We start from the raw sequence: 21,877 nt of genomic DNA, 5'->3' as shown, positions 1-21,877 counted from the left end.
TCCTGGAGCAGTGATCCTGATCAGTCTGCTGCTGCTGCTGTCGTTCCTGATGTTTTTGGAGGAGGCCCATATGACACTTCACTAATTTCTTTGTATGCAAACATACTGCTAGGCATATGTGGGATGAAGAGGTAAAATAAATATGTATTTATTATTTTAAACATATATGTTATAATATTTGAACTTTTTGACGATGATGTATTTTTTTATAGTATCGTGAGACTTTAAAATGCATCAACAACAACATGAAGATTGCGAAGCTGCAATAACCTGAAAAGAAATGGTTTCATGATGTCATGCAACTGGCTATATCTAGGCTGCAAGATTTATGCATGGTTGGTCAACCAATGATGATCCTGAATCAGGACAAGTCAGCCTGAAAATTTAAAAAAACTTGCCTAACATAGCAGAATGTTATATTTTAATTGGATGACTGTGTAAAACTTTTTTTACACTGTGTAAAACTTTTTTTACACTGTCAATACATAACCATTAAACTCTTAAAATAATTCATAATTTTTAAGAAATTTTTTCCACAATTAGCTTTTAACATGTGTCCTAAAGACACATGTTAGCATTGTAATGTTCTTTTCCACTCCATTCCATCAATTCAAATAAAAGGATGTGACTTTTTGCCATTTTCATTTCATTTATGTTACTAAAAAGAAATGCAATTTATAATAAATTGTCTAACTTGACAATTTTTATTTTATTTTTCTTAAAAAATAAAAATAAAAATAATTTTATTTGATTTGATGGTTTCACATTCGGATCTGAACTCTGAAGGATGGTTGCGGTATTTTGATCACATCGGAAAAGAAAAAGGAAGAAAAAAAAGTGAAAGTGAAAAATCAAAAAGTTTTTCCATCTTCATAACATAACATATCAATCAATAACAATACAGAGTACATATTCATGATTTTGCTCATTGCGTGAACGTTTTCATATCTCGGATTCGATGGCGTCTTCCTCCAACACTGGCAAGAAGATCCAAGCTGATTCTACTGATGAAGAACACACCGAAGTAGAAGACGAGGAAGAAGAAGAAGACGACGTAGGTTTTTAATTAACGCACAATTAATATCGAATCGAATTTTGATTTTGATTTCACTTTACAACTGATTTTGTTGATGATGCAGCTCGAACATTTTGACGATTTCACCCTTGCCTCGTCGTGGGAACGGTGTGTGATGTTTCTCCGATTTTTCCTATTCACATTGTGTTCTTCAGTTTGTTTTGAACTTAATTTTGATTAATTTAGTTTAGTTTAGATGGATTTAGTTTATATTTTGATTTTAATTTTTTGATAAAATTAGTTTTATTTAAGTTTAATTTTTGGTGTTAATTGTGTATTTTTTGTAGGTTTATTTCTGAAATAGAGGCTGTTTGTCGGCTTTGGATGTCTGATGGTCCAAAGAATTTAATGGTAATTATTGAAACTCACTGAATTTGGCATAATTGGAATGCTGATGCTCTACGTAGCACCGAAACCTCTGAAAAGAGACGTTCTGTGTGAGACACTAGACACTGGCCCAGACACCTGTGATTGCGTTTAATTAATTTATTTTTTAAATTATTACCGGTGTCGCTGTGTCAGTGTCAGATGTCGTGTTTGGGGTGTCCGTGATTCTCATGCAAGAAAATCTTACTTAAACAGTGCAAACACGTTTGTTTTTGACGTGGTTTCTTCAATTGTGTTTTTGCTGCACTGTTATGACATTGTGTTCGTGGAAAGAGTGTGGGTGTTGTGTTTCAAGCCAACCTTTTGTTCCTGTTGAAACTTGAAAAATGATGATTTTATGCCATTTCTTTTTGGACTGGAATGAACAATAACATCCTCTGTAATTTTGTTCTAGGTAAAAGGTGCGGTTCTCTTGGATGATTCTGGCAATTTGTACAAGGTGACATCTGAGACGAAGTATGCCATGAAAAGTTACAGCATGGAGTATTACTTTGAGACCAACTCTGCTGGTACTTTTTGTTTTGGGTAGAAGATGATTTATAGATTCAGATAAATTCAGGAAATTTTTCATTTTTAATTTATTGTGGTATTTAGTTGATGCAGGCAAGCCTGCGAATTGGAATTTTGATTTGCACGATCTCCAGTTATGTTTCGGTGTAAAGGAGTTTTTGGTATGGTTTAATGTTGTGTTTTGACTTTCACTGAAAGTTTATTACTTTCACAAAGGATAAGAAATCACTTCTGTCTTGTATATCATTAGGTGATTGCTCCTCAGAGTGCAAGCGGCGTGGTTCTTGATGCGCCAGAGGCTAGCAAGCTGTTGAGTGCTGTTGCAATTGCTTTGTCAAATTGTTCAAGGTAACTATTGCTTGTTGTTTATGAATAGAACATAATGAAACAGTATATTATTTATTAATAACTTTGGCTTCAAAGTTTGTGGCCAGCATTTGTTCCAGTTCACGATCCTTCGCGAAAAGCTTATATTGGAATTCAGAGCATGGGCACTGTATTTACTAGAAGGTTTGAAGCTGATCGAATTGGTAGTCAGGTTCCAATAAAACTTATGCATTTGGAGGGGCTGTACGAGTTATTTGTATCTAAGTTTGTGAGTTCATGTCTCTAGTTGCTTAATTTAAACTTCATTTAATTTTCAGATGTTAGGACTATACATACATTTTTCATGTGATATCCCCTTGTTGCTTTATGCTTCCTTACTTTGCTTTCTTTTACAAAACTGGTGCATTAATGCTAACATGCAATGATACAATTGGTTTACCAGTTAGTCTTATCTTACCTCTTCCCCCATTAGTCTTACCTTACCTTACGGGAAGGGAGATCTTGAGATAAAATATATAAGTGGATATATGAATGACCACAATATTTGTCGCATTTGACCATTTCACACAGATTAAGAAAAAATGATAAATATAAGAGAAAGATAATTTTACCCATCTGCCCATTCAACTATTGATCTATACCATATCATGGGTTGGTAGTGATGCTCATACCATTAATTTGAGGGTACAATTGGAAAGTAGGCAATTAAAGTTGCATTGGAAACTAAAAGTTACAATCATTTTGGAACAAATTCTTTTTACAAATGTGATAGTTATTATGGGACCAAGGGAGTATGTATTACTATGGAGAATGCAAGTATGCAACAGCTTTTTATTTTATTGTTGCGTTAATATTTGTATAAAGAATTGGAATTTTGTTCCGAGCTCTCTTTATTCTTTAAGAACGTTATGTGTGTGATATATTCTTTTTTGTTTTCCATATTCACTTTTCCCAAATATGTTGGTTGGTTCCTTGCAATTGCATCCATAATGACCTCTTCTTAATAATTTGTTAGAACCAGTTGTTCGCCTATGTAAATTTTTGACTTGTCTGCACTGTTCTTTAAACTTCTGCCTGTAATTAATTTTCATTTGATAATGAAGGCATACTCCACACTGGATCTATCTGTTCATAATTTCAAAGTCCGAATTGCAATGAAGCTTACATTCAGAACACTTCCCTTTGACGATGACTATATGAAAGACTTTGATGCTAAAATGATCAAATCAAGAGAAAATCTTTCTGGGGAAACATCCAATGGGACACAGTGGGATGACGATTGTTCTTGGAGCGAGTGGTATTCTGCAGAAGATCCTGTTAAAGGTAATTGTTATGATAAAGGAATTTGTTGGTAGTAATGGCTTTAGGTAATTAGGTACTTGCTTCGATGCTTTAATTAGAAAGTACAAGTTTTAAGACTTGGAGATTCCTTATAAATATGTTTGTATATCCTTATGTATTCATTCAGGCATGTAGAAGACTAGTTTGGGATGGACAATGATTTACAAAAAATGGAAAATAGGGGTCCGTTTGCATGCATGATCAGAGAATTTTGATACATCAAGTGCTTTTAGCTCTTTTCAGTAGAATGTGAATTTAATTAAATTTTTATCATGGCATCAGTATTTATTATACGATATTAAAACTCACGCGTTGCAAGTTTAAAATACAACATCCCTTGCCCCCTAAAAAATTTGAAGTTGAGGCAATTTTCAAAGTTTATGCTGTAACACAATTCGTCTGTCAACTTAGGTTAATCATGGAACTGTTGAATGTTAACTTTAATGGTTTGCTGGCTACATGTCACTCCTGTCATCTTTCCTTTCTTCTATTTTATCCTTTAAAAACTGCGAGACAGGCCTTAGTTCCTGTACCAGTAGCATGTGATTCATTGTATTATACAAGCAACATAAAGTCATGCTAACATATTGGCTTTTTTACCATTGAGAAGAATTGTATAAACATAGAGGTAACTTCAGACTTTTGTTTTATGAAGTATACTCAAGTAACTTGAATACAATCATCAATAGATGTTACAAACCAGCGGCCACCTGATATATTTTAAATATTAGAGGGACCCTATAAATCAGTATGAATTAAACAAAACGGAGAGGTTTGAGTAGGCTAAGAGGATCTCAAAAGGGCCTGAATGATGGCAGAAAAACAATAAAAACCACAATGAAGGCTTAAAAACAAAAGAAACCCCAAAGACAATGGCTAGGGTTTATGCGGAAGCAAGGCCCCTTAAAATCGGGCACTCTAATGCCATGTGAAAACTGAATATATTTCGAAGTTATGAATTGTGTACAAACACTAAACTGTTTAAATAGGCAATTATAAACCTAATGGGCCTAACCAGTGAACTGATGGACTAATGAACCAAATGCAAATTACTAATCATTATAAAAATACATTATTTACAACACCTCATTGATTTTTGGACCTTTCTTGTATATATTTTAAATTTACAGCAAAAAGAAGATATAAAAACCTTTGCAAGAGTGTCCTGAAGATATTGAGAAAGAGACACCGACAGCCCCCCACCCCTCTTGATGCATTTGGGTGGCAGAAACACAATTTTGCTCCAGAAAAAAAAACCTATTGCTCATTTTGTCTATGGGTAACAAAGGATTTGCAAAAGTTTAACCAATATTTGGAAAATAGAGGACACTGTATATACTTATTACTTAGTCCATTCTGTATGTCTAGCCTTTCTGAATTCAGATAGACCTTAATTCCTTTACTTTCATTTGTCTTTTTGAGAGCTTTGTTTAATGACCTGGGACATTTCTGGTGATTTCAGATTTTATTTTTTAATTAATAAAAGCTCTTCAAACTTTGCTATTTTCATGAATCTTTCTAGTTTCAGTTCCAGTTCTGTTTAATTTATATATAGGTTGCATGCAGGTTTTGAACTGATCGCAACATGGTCAGAGAAGATGGTTGAAAGTTCTATGGAAATGGCTGAACTGGAAAATGCTTCACCTCATGAAGCTGAGAAGTGGTCAATCTCTCTAAGGTTTACCCCAAACATTAACTTTTAACCCCGGTAGAATCAAAAGCAAACATGATGACTTGATGCTATTGATTGAATCAAAACTTAACATTAAGTATGTAATGATTATCTTCTGCTTAAAGTATATGATTGAATAATAATCAGGTTTAGTATGTGGGTCACATCAGTGGTCAATTTATAGCTGTTACCCAGAAATGTCATTTTCATCAGTGTCAAACTGAATGTTTATAACATGTAATGGTTAGGTAGGCTATACATCTACTTAACTGTTGTCCTTTCATTTACACTTTTAAAGCACTTACCGAGAGTCCTTGTATAATAACATGATTTAAAAAAGCTTCATTATTTTAATGCTAGCGGAAATACATTTAATTTGTTGTATATTTCATATACAATTACTATGGAAACTCGTAACCAAGTTTGACATACGCTTCTTAATCTTATTGTTATGCATATAGACTTGAAGGTTCTAAAGAGAGTCGGATTGGATTTGCATCCCAGTTGCATCTTCTTGTTGATGCATTGCAAATGTCATTCGAGGCACAATTTATAGAAGATTTTGTTTCAGGTTCAAATTTGTTTTCGTACATTATATAGTAAATTCCAATTATAAATGCAGCCTTTATGTTTCATAGTTAGTATAACTTTTCAAGTTCGGTATATAATTCAGCATTTTCCCTTGTTGTGTCCTGTAGCAGCTGAAAATCCAGGTTCCGATAATCTGAGATCCTCGTTGGTTATACCTTCACCGACTGTTAGAGATCGTGTGCTGAAAGAACTGTTTATTGAAGGTACGTAGATCTTCAGCCTCTTATATTGTCTTTAATTTTAAGTGTATGCTCTAGTACTCACACTGTTGATGATAGTTTATTAACCATTAGTCTGCTCTTACATTTACATCCTGTTGGAGTTTTCGCCTTAATTGCGGTTCGCCCTAGTCGCCTTAATTGCGGCACTTTGGCTTGCCTTTATTGCAGCCTCCAACACCTTCATTGTGTTGGGTTTGAAGGGGTGAATTTAGTCCCACATTGCTTAGAGATATGGCCTGTGTTGTGTTTGTAAGTGGGGGACAATCCTCACCCTACAAGCCGGTTTTGTAGGAATGAGTTAGGCCCAACCCAAATTCTGAGATGGTATCAGAGCCTATCCTAGATCCATTGTTGGGCTTCTCGCATCGTCCATGCTTCGGGCTCATTGAGGCCCAAGCGCGAGGGGGTGTTGAATTTCCGCCTTAATTGCGGCACTTTGGCTTGCCTCCATTGCAGCCTCCAACACCTTCATTTTATTGGGTTTGAAGGGGTGAATTTAGCCCCTCATTGCTTAGAGATATGGCCTATGTTGTGTTTATAAGTGGGAGCAATCATCACCCTACTACAAGCCGGTTTTGTAGGAATGAATTAGGCTTAGCCCAAACCCAAATTCTGAGACATCCTATATATGGTCAATAAATCTGCCACAGGGACAAAATGCTGGAGTCTTAGGGCACCAAAGAGTGAAATGAAATATAAATGATTTTTGTCCGAGGCACCGAAGAATGAAACATAAATTATTTTGGACAGTGGAAAAATAGCATGGCTTGAAAACGAGATAATTGCACAGGCAGATATTGTTCATTGGGGGATTGGTTACTCTTTAGAGTTTAGGTTCAGCTTAATTCAATCCAAAAATGACCTGTGAGGTAAAAGATGTCCACCATATTAACATTATTTCAAGCCATTTCACATTGAATATGGGACTCTTCAAGTCTCAATACACCTTCGTCACACCTAGAACTGGACATTTGAAACTTGGCCCAAGTGGTTTGATAACGAGTGGCCCAATAGATCTATGATAGACTTTAACACCATAACAGAATTTGGGGTGGGTCTAACTCAAAACCTGCTTGTAACGTAAATGGTGCCTACTACTTATAATTACATTTTTAGGGTATATCACATCTAATGTGCTCTCAACGTCTATATCCACACCTTGACAAATTCGCTGAATCACCCTTTCAAGTCATAATATGAGGCGCATTCTAGTATGTGGTATACTTTTGTTTCAGTTCATTGAGGAACACAAATTTGGACAGAAACAGCCAATCATGTTCCGACTACGTATTTTCATTTTATGAAAGAGACTCTGTTCTCTCCAACCAATACAAATAAAAGAGGGGATATGGGGCAGGGGAGTTTACAGATATTAGTGGAACTTAGGCGAGGGCGTGGTTTTATTATTTTAACCATTAGGCGAGGGTGTGATAGATTAGACATTTTGGAACGTACACTAATTATAGGTAATACTCCCTCTGTTCCTTTTTAATTGTCACACTTGCCAAAATCTCTATAACCAAGACAACCAAAAAAGAACAAAAATATTCACTTTTTTTCCTAATTTACCCTTACCTTTATCTTTATTCAATCCATCATTCCGCTTTTCTATAAAAAAAGCAAGGGTATAATTGATCTTATATCTATAAAGTGACAATTAAATAGAAACAATTTTTTTTGACAAATGTGACAATTAAAAAGGAACGGAGGGAGTAGCTTATAGCTTACATATTAGTTTATAGGGTTAAATAAGTTTTTTGTCCCTATAAATAAACCAACATTTAATTTTAGTCCCTAAAAAATTTTCCCTCAATGAATGGTCCTTCTAAAAATTTTTTTCATGCATTTTTAGTCCCTGCTATTTTTTAAAATTTTAAAAATTGTTTAATTACCCTTTAATTTTTAAATTTTTGAATAATTTTTTGTATACATGTTTAGAATACTGTAAAATATTTATTTACCAAATTTTAGAATTTTTTAGAATGTCATGAATTAAATATGAATTTTTTAAATTTCAAAAAATAATAATAAAAGTAATGAAAAATCTCGACTTAAAAATTAAATTTTGAGTTTATTTTTTCAAGGATCTTTTTAAAACGTTCTTAACATATCTCCAAAAGAATCATTCAAAAATACACATTGGTTTAACAATAGAGACTAAAACTACGTGCATAATAATTTTGTAGGGACCAAAACATGTCATTTGTTTTTATAGGGACTAAAAGATACTTGCTTGTTAGCTATCATTTTCTTACAAGCTTATATCTTATTTTTCTTGGTTTATTGTGTTTTTTGATAAGCTAATTCAAGTAGCTTATAACTTGTCATTTTCTCTCTCAATTTTACCCTTGTTATCTTAATTGAAAATATTAAATATTAATTTAACATACATTTTTTATGCTATTTCAAATTTATAAGCTAGTTCAACTGTTAATTTTACTACCAATTTTACCGTACTTTACAAATTAAATCAGCTAGCTTATCCGCCATCAGCTAGCTTATCAGCTATCTGCTATTAGCTAGCTTATTTGATATCCACTATTTTTTACCAAACATAACATGGAAAAACAGTGGGAAGTGGACCTTTGTCCATCACGGGGATACTAGAAAGGAAAAAGTGCAACAAATGAGAACTAGCACTTGTACATATATTGTTAGTATTACTTCAAAAATCATTAGTTTTTATTTTTATTTGATTATTCAGTTATATTATTATTAAAATTATTATATTTAACCATATTATATTATTTTTTTCTATGATAAAAATTTAAATTATTAATAGAATATTTTTTGAGTTTATCATATCAATAGAATATTCTAAATTGTTCTATTTTCCATTTTTTAGTATTTGTTAATTTTGAAAATTTCTGAATACACACATACTTATATAAATATTTGTTGTTGACGATCTTGCTGTTGTTGTTGTTATTGCTATTATTATTATTATGCTATGTGGCATTTTCTAAAATATATATTGTGTACCTTTTGATATTTCAAAAGCATACCACTAACTCAAAGAATACCAAATATGGATACATGTGCTCGCATTGGTTACTGAGAACAGTAGGTACCGTTTAACTCCAAGAAGAACAATTATGAGCACTCTTTTCACATTCTTGAAAAGAAAATTTGCTTTTGTCTTGAACGTAAATAAAAAAATTGGGGAACATTTCTTATAATCTTAAAATCACTCCTTTATCAAATCTAAGTCTAAAACTTAAGGTCTGGTATTTACTAACTTAGTGAATAATTTTGATTTCAAGTTTCCTCGTCATTCCTGGCTGGACATGCTGATATATTTTGCTGGTTAGAATTCGGTTTTGATGTCTTACATTATTTTTGTGTAACCAGTGATGTAATCTCTGCAGGTGTAAAATTCTCAGATTTTTCTGATGGGGGATATAAGACTTCGCGAGCTGTAAAAGGCGCACCTCTTGAATCGCTCTTTGCACAATTTTGTTTACATTCTCTTTGGTTTGGCAACTGCAATATACGTGGTATAAACCAAAAGTAATTAGGGTTTGTTTGTTCTGTAACCTCAACCTAGAGTAGGAGAGAACTGATCACCTATGTGTAATTGATTTTCTTAGACATCACTTTTGTATTGTACTAATCATTTTGTATCATTTAATTTTATTCTCTTTGACAGCTATATCTGTGCTATGGATAGAGTTTGTTCGAGAGGTTAGGTGGTGTTGGGAAGAGTCACAACCATTACCTAGGATGCCACCTAACGGATCAATCGACCTTTCTACTTGTTTGATTAATCAGAAACTTCATATGGTAATTTTTTGTCTTGAGAGGATGTTTGCTAAAATTTTCTCATTGTATGCTTGTAGGCTATACATATTTTACATGAAATTTTATGTTAAAATTGATTTTTGTGCGTGTTTTCTAGAACATTTTAACATACTTTTTAGCTAAAAGAAAAATAAATCTTAACTTTTTTTTCCTCATTTTGGAATGACTTATTCTTTTTTCATTAGTGTATTGAATACATATATATTGTTGGTAATTTTGTTATGTAATTTCCCCTTCCTTTGATGTCTTGGTCTCTGTATACTGTAGAATACATAATGATATGGCTAATTGGTGATACAATTTTATCCTTTGGTATTCAGCTTGCAATATGCCTCGAGAGGAAGTGTCAGCTGGTTGATGATTTTCAAGATTGTATTGGAAGTAATGATCATATAGATTCTATATCTGAGGTGACATACCATTTTCTCCTTTTGTTTCAGGGATTAAGTCGATTGGTGTTTTGTTGCTGTTACTATTTCAACAGTATGCTTTGTATTATTTTTGTAAATTGGTCTTATTTGAATTGCAGGAAGAAAGTGTGGTTGGGGATGACTTGTTGAATACACAGACACCCAGTGAGAATTTTTCTGGGAAAGTTGACAGGTGAACTTAGCAAGTGAGAACCTGCTCGGTTGATAAAAATTATAACTTAAATCTAGCTGCTTAGTCTTATTAGATAAGAGCTGCCTCTCTTATGGCTATTTCATCCATTACTATGATTCATATTACCAATTATCTCCAATCTTAGTTGTTGAATCAAACTTCTATAGTTTTTTATTATGTTAGAAACTAGAGTAGGTGAAGATGAGATTTTCATTTCTCTAAGGCTTTGTTTGCGAGTTTGGAGGAGAGGGGAGGGGAAGGCTTCCGAAAACGAAAATTTTAAAAAATATAGGAAAATATTTAACTTTTTTTGAAAAAATGATTTTGTTTAGAATGATAAAAGAGTCATTATCATTACTATATTTTTAATTTTCAGAGTAATATAACAACCTAAAAGATATTTAGAAAATTTATGTAAGCCCTCTAAAACCCTCATTCAATACAATTTTTTAGTTCCCCCATTTTAGGGGGTTTTTGGTGATAAATAAAATCAAACCCTCCAAAACCCTCCTACTCAAAATCTTTCTATTCTTTCTCCCCAATCCTTCATATTTTCCAAAGCCCTTCCCCCCCTTTCCCTCCAAACTCGCAAACAAAGCCTAACTGATAACTGAATTCTGTTACAGTGGAAGTCAGTTACATATGAGGTGGCACCTTGTTACTGTGGGTGATATTTCTCTATACTGACAGCTGTCAATTGCAGTATATAAGAGGACTACCCTTTTTACTGCTACCCAATGAGCTTCAAGTAGATGTGCCGTGAATTGTCACACCTTATTCACTGCATAAGCAATGTCAGGCCGTGTAAGTGTGGCTTATTGGAGGGCACCAACTACAAATCTATACATGTAGGGGTCGGCAAGTTCAGGATAGCCAACTTTGATGAGCTTGCATGTAGATTGAGAGTTCACCCTTTTAACTTGAATGCCAAGGAAATAGTCAAGCATGTTGGTCTTTTGAAGAAGATCCTTAGCATACTTGGAGTGAGTATGCAGTAGATTGAGAGGTCACCCTTTTAACTTGAATGCCAAGGAAATAGTCCAAATCACCTAAATGCTTGAGAGAGAAAGCCACATTGAGTTTGATGATTATGGACTATAGGAGTGATGTAGAACTGCCAGTGATAATAATATCATCTATATAGACCATTAGATAAACAGTGTAACCTTCTGAAAAATAGGCAAACAAGGAAGGATCACATTTACTTGGTTTGAACTTAAGCTGTACAAGAGCAACTTGCAACCTTTCAAACCATTGCCTTGGAGCCTGCTTAAGACCATAAATAGCCTTATTGAGTTTACACACCAGATTAGGATTAGGACTTTCAAACCCTTGAGGTTGGACCATATACACTTCTTCATCTAGCAATCCATTGAGGAATGCATTGTTCATACCAAGCTGTTGAATGGACCACCTATAGGTTAGGGCAAGGGAAAAAATAGTCCTGATGGTGATTGGCTTGACAACCAGAGATAAGGTTTCATTGAAATCAAATCCTTCCCTTTGGTGGAATCCCTTGGCCACAAGTCTGGCCTTATATTTGTTTACTGTGTCATCTGGATTTTCTTTTACTCGAAAAACCCACTTGCTCCCATGGCTTGTCTGTGAGGAGGAAAAGGCATAAGTGTCCAAGTCTTGTTGGACTTAAGAGCATCATATTCAGTTTGCATTGCTGCCTTCCACTTTGAGTTAGAGAGAGCCTGTTTAGCATTCTTAGGCTCAGAAGCAGCTAGTAGTAATCTAGGTTCCAGCCTTGGCTGAGTGAAGCCAGATTTGGCCCTAGTTTGCATAGAGTGGTTATTGACAGGTCTGGCATCAACTGGAATCGCTTTAAGGGGAATACAGACAGATATGGAAGCATCTGAATTATAACGGCCACTAGATTCACCATGAGATAGTGGAGCTGTGCCACTGACATAAGTAGTGGATGTTGAGGCCCGAGGAGTGTTGGACACGTGAGAATTGCTATTGGAATTGACAGTATTAGAGAGAACAGGTGAAGCACTAACTGGTGCAGATAAGCTGGTATTGCTGGAAGACTCGGGAGAAACTAGGACTTCTGCAGATGGTGGAGAAGAACTGTCATGAGGTGAAGCTGAGTCAAGAAATGAAGTAGAAGCTGAGGGTGTGCAGGAGAAAATTGGTAAGGGAGAAAGAGAGACAGTAAATGAAGAATTATGAGTGACGGTAGGTTTGGGAGATTGAAAAAGTTCAGGGTATGGAAACCTTGACTCAGTGAACAATACATCTTTAGAGATGTACAGTCTACCACAAGGAGACAAGCACCTATCACTTTTGTGAGAAGTGGAATATCCCAGAAAAATGCATTCATGGGATCTAAAGTTAACTTTTTGAGTAGAATAAGGCCTTAATAAAGTGAAGCATGCACTCCCAAACACTTTAAGAAAGGAATAGTCAGGCATGGTGCCAAACAAAAGTGAGTAAGACACCAAATTAACAGAGGCTGAAGGAAGTCTGTTAATGAAATAGACAACAGTGGAAAAAAGCAAAGTTCCAATATGGCAGGGGTAAGGAAGCTTGGCTAAGCAAGGTTAGACTTGTATCCACTATGTGCCTATGCTTTCTCTCTATAACATCATTCTGATAGTGTGTATGAGGGCAAATGATCCTATGCAAAATGCGTAACTCTTAGAGATACTTTTTGAAAGGTCTAAACTCCCCAACTCGCCACCCCAGTCAAATTGAAAGGCTTTGATAGGAACTCCATCTTGCAACTCAACCATGTTTTTAAACTGTTTAAAATATTCAAAGCCTCATACTTATTCTTAAGAAAGTAGATCCAAGTAAACTTAGTACAAGCATCAACAAAGGACATATAATACTTGAAACCTAAGGTAGACACATTAGGTGAAGGTCCTTATAGGTCACCATAAATCAATTCCAATGGCTTATAGTGTATAGTGTGTGATGGTGAAGAGGGAATTCTATGGGACCTGCCCATACAACAAGCAGTACAAAAGGAAATACAATCTTTATTATTGAATGAAACATTACAACTGTTTAGTACTAGCTTGAGAGTATGCATGCTAAGGTGGCCGAACCTCAAATGCCACTTATTAGTAGTGCTAGAATTAACAACAGAATTAATACTAGGAGACACTATTTGAGAATTGGAAATGGTAGATGCCTCAGAACTGGAACTGGACAAATTGATTGAGGAGAATTCATACAGGTCATCAGTTCCAATAGATCCTTCAAGCAGCACTTCATGAGAAACCTGAGATTTGACAAGACACTTGTCACAAGTAAACAGAAAATAGACTGCATTATCACGACAGAACTAACCGACACTAATTAGGTTCTTGGTTATAGATGGAATTAGTAAAAGTTTATGAAGTGTGAATGGTGTGTGAGACTGTGTTGGAGAAGTAAAACTACTAGAGCCAAATAAATTTATTTGCAAACCTTGGCCATTGCCAATGAAGATCTGATCATGACCTTCAAAGGGTGTCACTTGCTGCAGATTCTTAGGATCATTGGTGACATGAAAGGAGGCGCCAGAGTCAGGATACCACGATGTATTGGGAGAAGCAAACGACATGGTGTTAGCCACAAAGGCAATAGGCACAATCAGTGCAGGAAGAATCATGTTAGGTTGAGGAGGTCTGGTCCAAACATTGGTAGATTGCATGGAAAGGGATTTGGAGAAGCAGTCCAGGGTTGATTGTTTAGGTTGCACCATAGAAGGATTTAGACTGAAACTGTTGATTAAACCTATGCCAGCAATTTAGAGCAGAGTGACCACCTTAAAACACACCTGACATTGCACTGTGGAGGAAGAAAACCTGTCACCTCTACCTCTTCCAGAGCGTCCACCTCTTGAATTACGACCACCACGAGAGTGATGAAAATCTCAGTCCGATGTTTGCACAGGTGCCTGGGTATTATGATCAGAAGTTGTAGAGATACTATCCTCAGTAGTAGAAGTGTAGAACCCATGGAAGCTACATGTGTGAGATTGAGGGAGACCAGATCTGGCGGTGGTTGCTTTTTGAATTTGTTCAAACGCAGTTAATGTGTGTTGAGAGTCCCACATCGGACAATATATGGCGTGAACATGTCTTTATAAGTGGGGGCAATCCTCACCCTACAAACCGGTTTTGTAGGGTTGAGTTACGCCCATCCACATTTCTTAACATGATATATCAGAGCCTTATTTAAGATTCGGTGGGCCACCTGCTATCAGGTTTCCGCTATCGGACCACCCACCATTTATTTCCACGCTACTGATGTCCAGTATTGGGCGTGAGAGAGTGTGTTAAGAGTCCCACATCGGACAATATATGACCTGAACATGTCTTTATAAGTGGGGCAATCCTCACCCTACAAGCCGGTTTTGTAGGGTTGAGTTAGACCCATCCTCATATCTTAACAATGTGCAAGGAGTAGAATCTCTACTTTGTCAAGATCCATTACACCAAACTTGCTCTCAATAACAGAAACAACAGGAGTAAATTCGGATGGTAAGCCTTCAAGAATAACATTAAATACTGGTCGAGTCTGATTCGACCCCAAAAGTTAGCTCTTGGACAGAGGGCTTCCCATCACTTATAACCACTAATTTGGCCATATCACTACACTAGTCAACACGAGATCTCAAAATCCCTCCTCACGTCTTGGACTTGATATCTAGAGTGTTGAGTTTGCCGAACTAGACATCGTTAAGTGACCCAACAATCAGATGACCCAACAACAAATATAGGAAATGCTTTGATATCTAATAGGAATCAGAGGATAAATGAAATATATTGACCTTGAACAACAAATTCTCTCACAACAGAGAATGAACTTTTAGTTCTCTATAATTTTGGAATCAAAAACAGTAATATACTTATAAACAAAAATGTAATGCATCAAATGCTCCTGAAGAGGTGATAATAGAAACAAGAAAATAGCACAAACTCTTATGAAAAAGAACCTACTTCTTTGCTCAAACCATCCCCAAATTTCTTTCTCAATTTGCATGTTCCCTTTTCTCTGAAGTTAATGATGCTCCACTTTTAAAAACATTGTTTCTGATTCTGAATATATTGTTGCTTCTTTGGTTCCATTGCTCTGGTCCTTTTTATAATAGAAGAATTTAGGTATGTTGTGGGAAACAATAGGCTTTTGATCTTTGGTACCCAATATAATCAAAATGATAAATTGCAGGTTTGCGTGATGCATTATCTATGCCAGCAGTATGCCTTTTGCCAAATTTTCCAAAAACCATTTGTACCTGCTGCACTCCATGCTATGTAGTTCTTGCATTGTTCTTCTGTTAAGAACAATATTAGATTTTGCACCGCAAGTTACAAATTTGTACCATGCTCTTGGAAATATTTGAGTTTTTTTCTAGCAGACATGATGTATAATTTTCAACTTCTAATAATTTACACTGTTCTAATGAAAAAAACCATTTTTAACAGAAATCCTGAAGATGCAGACGTGTCTAATAACATAAAATCTTCAGACTTTACTAGGAGAGGTTCAGCTGGTATTGTTGATTCTATGATGCTTCTCAAGTCACGTCAAAGTATGCATGCTCCATACACACAGGTTTCTCCAACATCCAGGCAACATTTGGCTTTGTACTCATAACATACTACTTTGCCACCAATTGTCGCAAAATATAAAGCTCGTGATCTTTTTATCTATGCTACAGGAACCACCTCTTATGACAGAAGACATGCATGAAGAGAGGATGCAAGCTGTTGAAGCCTTTGGTGATTCATTTGTAAGCTCAAACTTATATACAATGTATACAACAATAGTCATTGACTATAAAAGCGTAGAGCCTTAAAGGACCACATAGACCTCTTAGATATTTTAGCTAGATAGCTTCTTAAACTAGTTACCAACCAACATGAGCCTATTTATTGACACAGGTATTGGTGTAAATTGGTATGAATTATCTGTGCCTGTCATGCAGTAGCCACTCATTTTCTTGGTATATAATGAAATAAGTAGTTTACATACTTGAGTAGTTGCCTGGCTTGGCCACTAAGTTAACATTTTATAATAAAAGCTATAATTACACATACAATGTTGTATCATAAAAGGTGGTTTTACTTGACTTGAAGAAAGATGATGCCTTTTGTTAAGAGTCCCACATCGGATAATATATGACCTGAACATGTGCTTATAAGTGGGGACAGTCCTCACCCTACAAGTTGGTTTTGTAGGGTTGAGTTAGGTCCAACCACATTTCTTAACATGGTATCAGAGCCTCATTTAAGATCCGGTGGGCCACTACTATTAGGTTCTCATTTAAGATCCGGTGGGCCACTACTATTAGGTTTCCGCTATCGGGTCACCCACCATTTATTTGTCTAGTCTTGGGCGTGAGGGGTGTGTTAAGAGTCCCACATCAGACAATATATGGCCTGAACATGTGCTTATAAGTGGGGGCAATCCTCACCCTACAAGCCGGTTCTGTAGGATTGAGTTAGGTCCAACCACATTTCTTAACATCTTTCATTCCCTATTTTTGACCTTAATTATTCATTTGAACCTTTTTCCACCTACCTTTTTATTCTCATCTACCTGCATATAGTGTTTCCATTTCCCCCTTTGAAATAACTACCACTCTCAGTGATACATGGAAGTAGAACTGTTACTTTTATCGTTGATGAAGTAGCTCTGTAAAGTTTTATAGGAAGTATCATAGGTTATTGACTTATCGTGGATTAAATGTTGTTCCATATACTTAAAAAATTGTTCAATATACTATATGTGATGTGATGTAGATGCATTCTTTGGATAGTTTATACCTCTTTGGGATGACAGAGAAATGAAGAAGACTAAATAGTGGAATTTCTTATGTACAGATATAGTATATAGTGTTATGTTTATGTTAGATTCCCTTTATTTCACTTTAGTATTTAGCAAAATATCAGTACTATAAGTAAGTCAGGTCTTGTGGTTTCTGAAAATGCAAGGACACTATGTAACTCAATCATGATTACAGAATGAATGTTGATTTTGTGACTAAATAGCCGTCTTCTATATTTAACATTTTGAAACTTCTTTCTCATTTGAATTTGGTTGATTATTGCATAAATTGATTGTGAATTTTGAATTCTAATAAAACTTGCAGTTGAGTTATATATGTTCCGTTGCATATATCATATTTTAAATCAGGATTGCACCTTTTTTCTGCAGAATTTTTCTGCTCAGTTGGAAAAGGATATCCTTACTTCAGGTAAAAACTTATACTGTTTTTAATCATGCCATAAAATTATTAATCATGTTCCTAGTTCTTTTTTTATGAGATAATCTCGTTGATTTTTATTTCTGGAAGCAGATGTTTAATATGTTAAAAATAATATAAATGCATATACTCATACATTTCTAAAATGTTCATGCATCATGATGCTCTATAATTGGTGTTGATATACCTATGCCAGTAACTAAATGGAATGATAGACATTTGATAATAGTTTCTATTTTAAAATATATTGATTAAGGACAAATTGTTAAAATATATGAAATTTTTAGGTTATTGATCTGCATAATGAAACTTAATCCAAAAGTGAATTTTTTGTGAGACAAATCATTTAGTGATTTGACGATAAATAAACTATTTGTTTCACCCTTCTTGGTAAACTTTTTCCCTTTATGCTTCATAGTTAATAGTGCACGCCAACATTGTTCAATACTATAATATGTGACAGACAAAATTGGCTTTGGTGCTATTAGATATGTCAGCATTTAAAGCAGCGAATCCAGATGCTATTTTTGAAGACTTTATTAGGTGGCATTCACCTGGAGATTGGGAAGCGGATGATGATCCTGAGAGCAGTGGACCAGCATCATCCAATGCTCTTGACATCAATAAGTCGAAAGATAGTTGGCCTCCGCATGGGAAGCTTTCTAAGAGAATGTCGGATCATGGAAATTTGTGGAGAAAGATTTGGAATAGCTCACCTGCTCTTCCTGCTTTGGAACAGAAGCCGCTTCTCGATCCAAATAGAGAAGGGGAAAAAGTGAGTATTTATAAAGAAATTCTTGTTGTCTTTTCTTTTTTATATTATGAAACATATTTTCGGATTGCTATAGCATAGAAATTACTAGTGAGAGAAGTGGTATAGGTAGGACTGAATGCATCCGATTATAGCCAGTCAAATTCATGGTTATCAAGTCAAGATTCAAATTGTGATTCACAAAACCTTTTTTCTGAATCGTGAATCAAATATTATCAGATTTGTAAGATGCATTGTCAATAAAAATGTCATCTTTAAGTAAGATAACAAGTGACATAAGGTATTGTTTTTCATTAGAATGAATCATGATTCATCATAGTAAAAAAGGATGGGATTCATGTCCAAATATTTTCACTCAAGAGATTCGTATCAATTGGTTTCAGTTAAGTATTGAATCGAGATCTGACTTGTATGTATCGTAAGATACTGATAACCATGGTAAAATTTAATTTGATTATGAAAGGAAAAGGACTACTTGTACATATTTGTGTTGCTTGAAACCTTACAACCACGTCAATTGCTTGAACAAATGATGTCTAATGTTTATGTTGTCAATTTTTTCCAGGTTCTTCATTATCTTGAAACCTTACAACCACATCAATTGCTTGAACAAATGGTGTCTACCGCCTTCAGAGCGGCAGCCGACACAATAAGTCAGACTAGTTATGGAGAACTGAACCAGATGGAGATTAAGATTCAACAACTTTATCCTACCATGGCATCAGCTTTGAGGCCTCTTCAAGGTATCTAATTATTCGTTAATTCCACTCATGTGAAAAGAATAATTTTTAACTCATTTCTATTTTGTTGTAGTAAATCGATTGTCTGCAGACAGCGAGACTATCGAAGACATCAGACGACTGTGTGTCGTTTTTGAAAGTATTGAAAAATTACTGACTGTCGCAGCTTCTCTTCATCGCAAGCTTATACGAGCACCACGCCTCTCAAGGGAAATTTTTAGTGATTACTACAACTTTTATATTCCATCAATGGGAACAGGTTTGACAGAAGAGGTTGTTGAAAAGGTAAAATGCTTCTATAACTCAAATTAACTCGTTGATATTCCAATCAAAGTTTTTCATACCTTTTTCATACATGCATTTCATCTATCCTTGTATTTTTGCATAGGAATTTGACAAGAAACAAGAAGTAAGGGACAATGAAAGGGAAGTTTTGTCAAATATGTTTGTTCCTCCCACTGCTAACCAGTCTTGGAGAAAGGTTTTGAGCATGGGCAATCTTCTCAATGGTCACGAACCAATTCTCAGGGAGATTATTTTTTCGCTACACGATAAAGTGAGTGGTAATCAGTATGCAGCTCGTAGTGGTAGTGTCTCTCAACAAGATATTGAAACTTATAGAATGTATATATGTGGAACATCTAATGACCTACGTGTAGCACTTTCTGTTGCATCGTGTGATTAGTTGTGTTATTTATAGATCACAATGGTTTTAATATTTTTAAGGAATCAGTTACCTATTGCATTGCATCTAGTTGTTAGCTAAAATTCTCCCCTTGAAAATGGAAGAGTTTGGTACCATCTCATCCTCATCTTCATCCATAGAATCACGCATGCCTTACTAAATCATAGTCTCCCAATATTTTTCATTCAAACATATGATTTTTCTGCATTATTTCATCTGTGAAAGTTTAACATTTTTTTCTTCTGGTTGAAGGGAGGTAGTAAACTGATTTAATAGAATCACTGATGCACTTCCATTACATTCTTAACAGACAATATATTCTAAAATAACATTGAATTTCTATTCAACGTGTTCTCAATTAAGCAGTTTAATTTAAGTGTATATGTCTCAAAGTTTTATCCAATTAATTCATCACATATCTGTAATTGAAAGATTTCAGAATGAGACTAAAAAAAATCTTATATTTTAGGTGTACATCTGTAAAATAAATTATCATTTAAATTATTAATGTACTTTAAAAAATGTCATCTATTAAAACTTTCTTAAAAACAAGTGGAAGTAGTTTTAAAAGTATTAACTTTAGAAAAAAAGTTATTACAAAAGTTTATTTTTAAAATATAAGTAAGCGGATTGTTAGAATATGTTTGCTTTTTTTTATTTTTTTAATTATAATTTTCTTAAAGAATGAATGTTCATAAGTTATAATGTATTTCTTTTTAAAATATATTTTGAAAGATAGAACTTGTAAAAGTAGTTTTTCATGTAAAAATTAAGTGAAATTAGTAATCCTAAATTTCACCCTTGAATGTTGTATCTTAATAGAAACAAGTATACTATAAAACTTTTGGATTTTGTATGCTCTGATACTTGTATAATGTTAATGATTGATATTATCATGTTTAGCTTAGAATCTTGGGTAATTTTCCACTTTAGTTGACTTTAGCTTTTCGATATATTGTGTTTGATAAAAAAAAATCTCATTGGGATGTATAAATTTCAATAATACGATAAACAAATTGACTTTATTCTCAAAGCAGTCAGAGGATGAGAATCAGAGACCCACTACTAGAATTTTTTTTTTAAAAATGATGTAATAGAACAAATATTCAATTTAAGTAAGTTATTGTCAAAGATAGAAGAAGATAAATTAGATTTTAGGAATAATGCTTGTAAGGCCAAGTGGCAACAACTTTATGATAATGAGCCTTTTTCCTTACCAGAATCAATAGTGTCACTGATTAATAGTGTCACTGTTAATCAGGTTAATTATGTTTTAGGTTTGAAAGAGAAATTAATCAAAAATATAAATTTTTTTTTTTAAGATTGTTATAGGACTTTCTAAAGGTACATTGTAGATTAAGAGTTTATTTGAATGAAATTTAGTTTTTAATTTTAAAAATTATTTCATAAATTAATTTTTTTTAATTTAATAAAATAAAATTATTATAAAAAATGAAATACAAATAATATAAGTTTACTTTTTTTAATTTTTAAAAAATATTTTGAAAATAAATCTATCAAACAATTACTTTTCATTTTTTCATCTCTAAAAGAGTTTTTAAAGATAAGATTAACAAACATATTATTTTATTTTATTTTTTTTTAATCATTTTTATCCTTATTTTATTAAGTAATTTACGGGATAACTTTCCGTTAAACTACTATTATTAACTTTCATATAACTTGTTACTATTAACTTCCACATAACTTTTTATTATTAACTTTTAAAAAAAATTATATTTACGTAAAATTTTATTTATATTTACTTTATTTATGATTATTTTTATTTAAAATGATAGATTTATAAGAGCTAGACAGGTGGAATGAGAGACAATTTTTATAGTTTGGATTTGATAATCTAACATCAAAGCATATCAAAGCATAATCTAACTACTAACAAATCCTAACAAATCCGTATTAATATTTTTCACAATGAACC

General features: G+C 34.0%; 1 protein-coding gene across 5 annotated transcripts; it reads left to right on the top strand.

Moving 5' to 3' along the window:
* Window positions 1-766: 766 nt before the first annotated feature.
* LOC131637585 (uncharacterized) lies at window positions 767-20,003 on the top strand. 5 transcript variants are annotated; one of them, XM_058908183.1, is made up of 22 exons: window positions 767-1,054; window positions 1,140-1,183; window positions 1,363-1,426; window positions 1,857-1,971; window positions 2,066-2,133; window positions 2,223-2,320; window positions 2,396-2,567; window positions 3,403-3,622; window positions 5,207-5,318; window positions 5,774-5,883; window positions 6,011-6,106; window positions 9,493-9,621; window positions 9,774-9,907; window positions 10,246-10,335; window positions 10,455-10,528; window positions 15,958-16,087; window positions 16,194-16,265; window positions 17,693-17,732; window positions 18,230-18,516; window positions 19,079-19,256; window positions 19,327-19,538; window positions 19,642-20,003. In XM_058908183.1, the coding sequence occupies exons 1-22, from the start codon at window positions 959-961 to the stop codon at window positions 19,936-19,938; spliced, it is 2,838 nt and encodes a 945-aa protein (XP_058764166.1). In that variant the 5' UTR covers window positions 767-958; the 3' UTR covers window positions 19,939-20,003. The 5 variants fall into 5 exon arrangements, with proteins under 5 accessions (XP_058764166.1, XP_058764167.1, XP_058764165.1 ...); XM_058908184.1 differs by having other exon boundaries at window positions 768-1,054; window positions 6,014-6,106; XM_058908182.1 differs by having other exon boundaries at window positions 768-1,054; window positions 2,057-2,133; window positions 6,014-6,106.
* The last annotated feature ends 1,874 nt before the right edge of the window (window positions 20,004-21,877 follow it).

This window comes from Vicia villosa, unplaced genomic scaffold, assembly GCF_029867415.1.
Source record: "Vicia villosa cultivar HV-30 ecotype Madison, WI unplaced genomic scaffold, Vvil1.0 ctg.002034F_1_1, whole genome shotgun sequence".
In the NCBI taxonomy this organism is placed as follows: Eukaryota; Viridiplantae; Streptophyta; class Magnoliopsida; order Fabales; family Fabaceae; genus Vicia; species Vicia villosa.
This window is presented reverse-complemented; position numbering and strand designations above follow the sequence as displayed.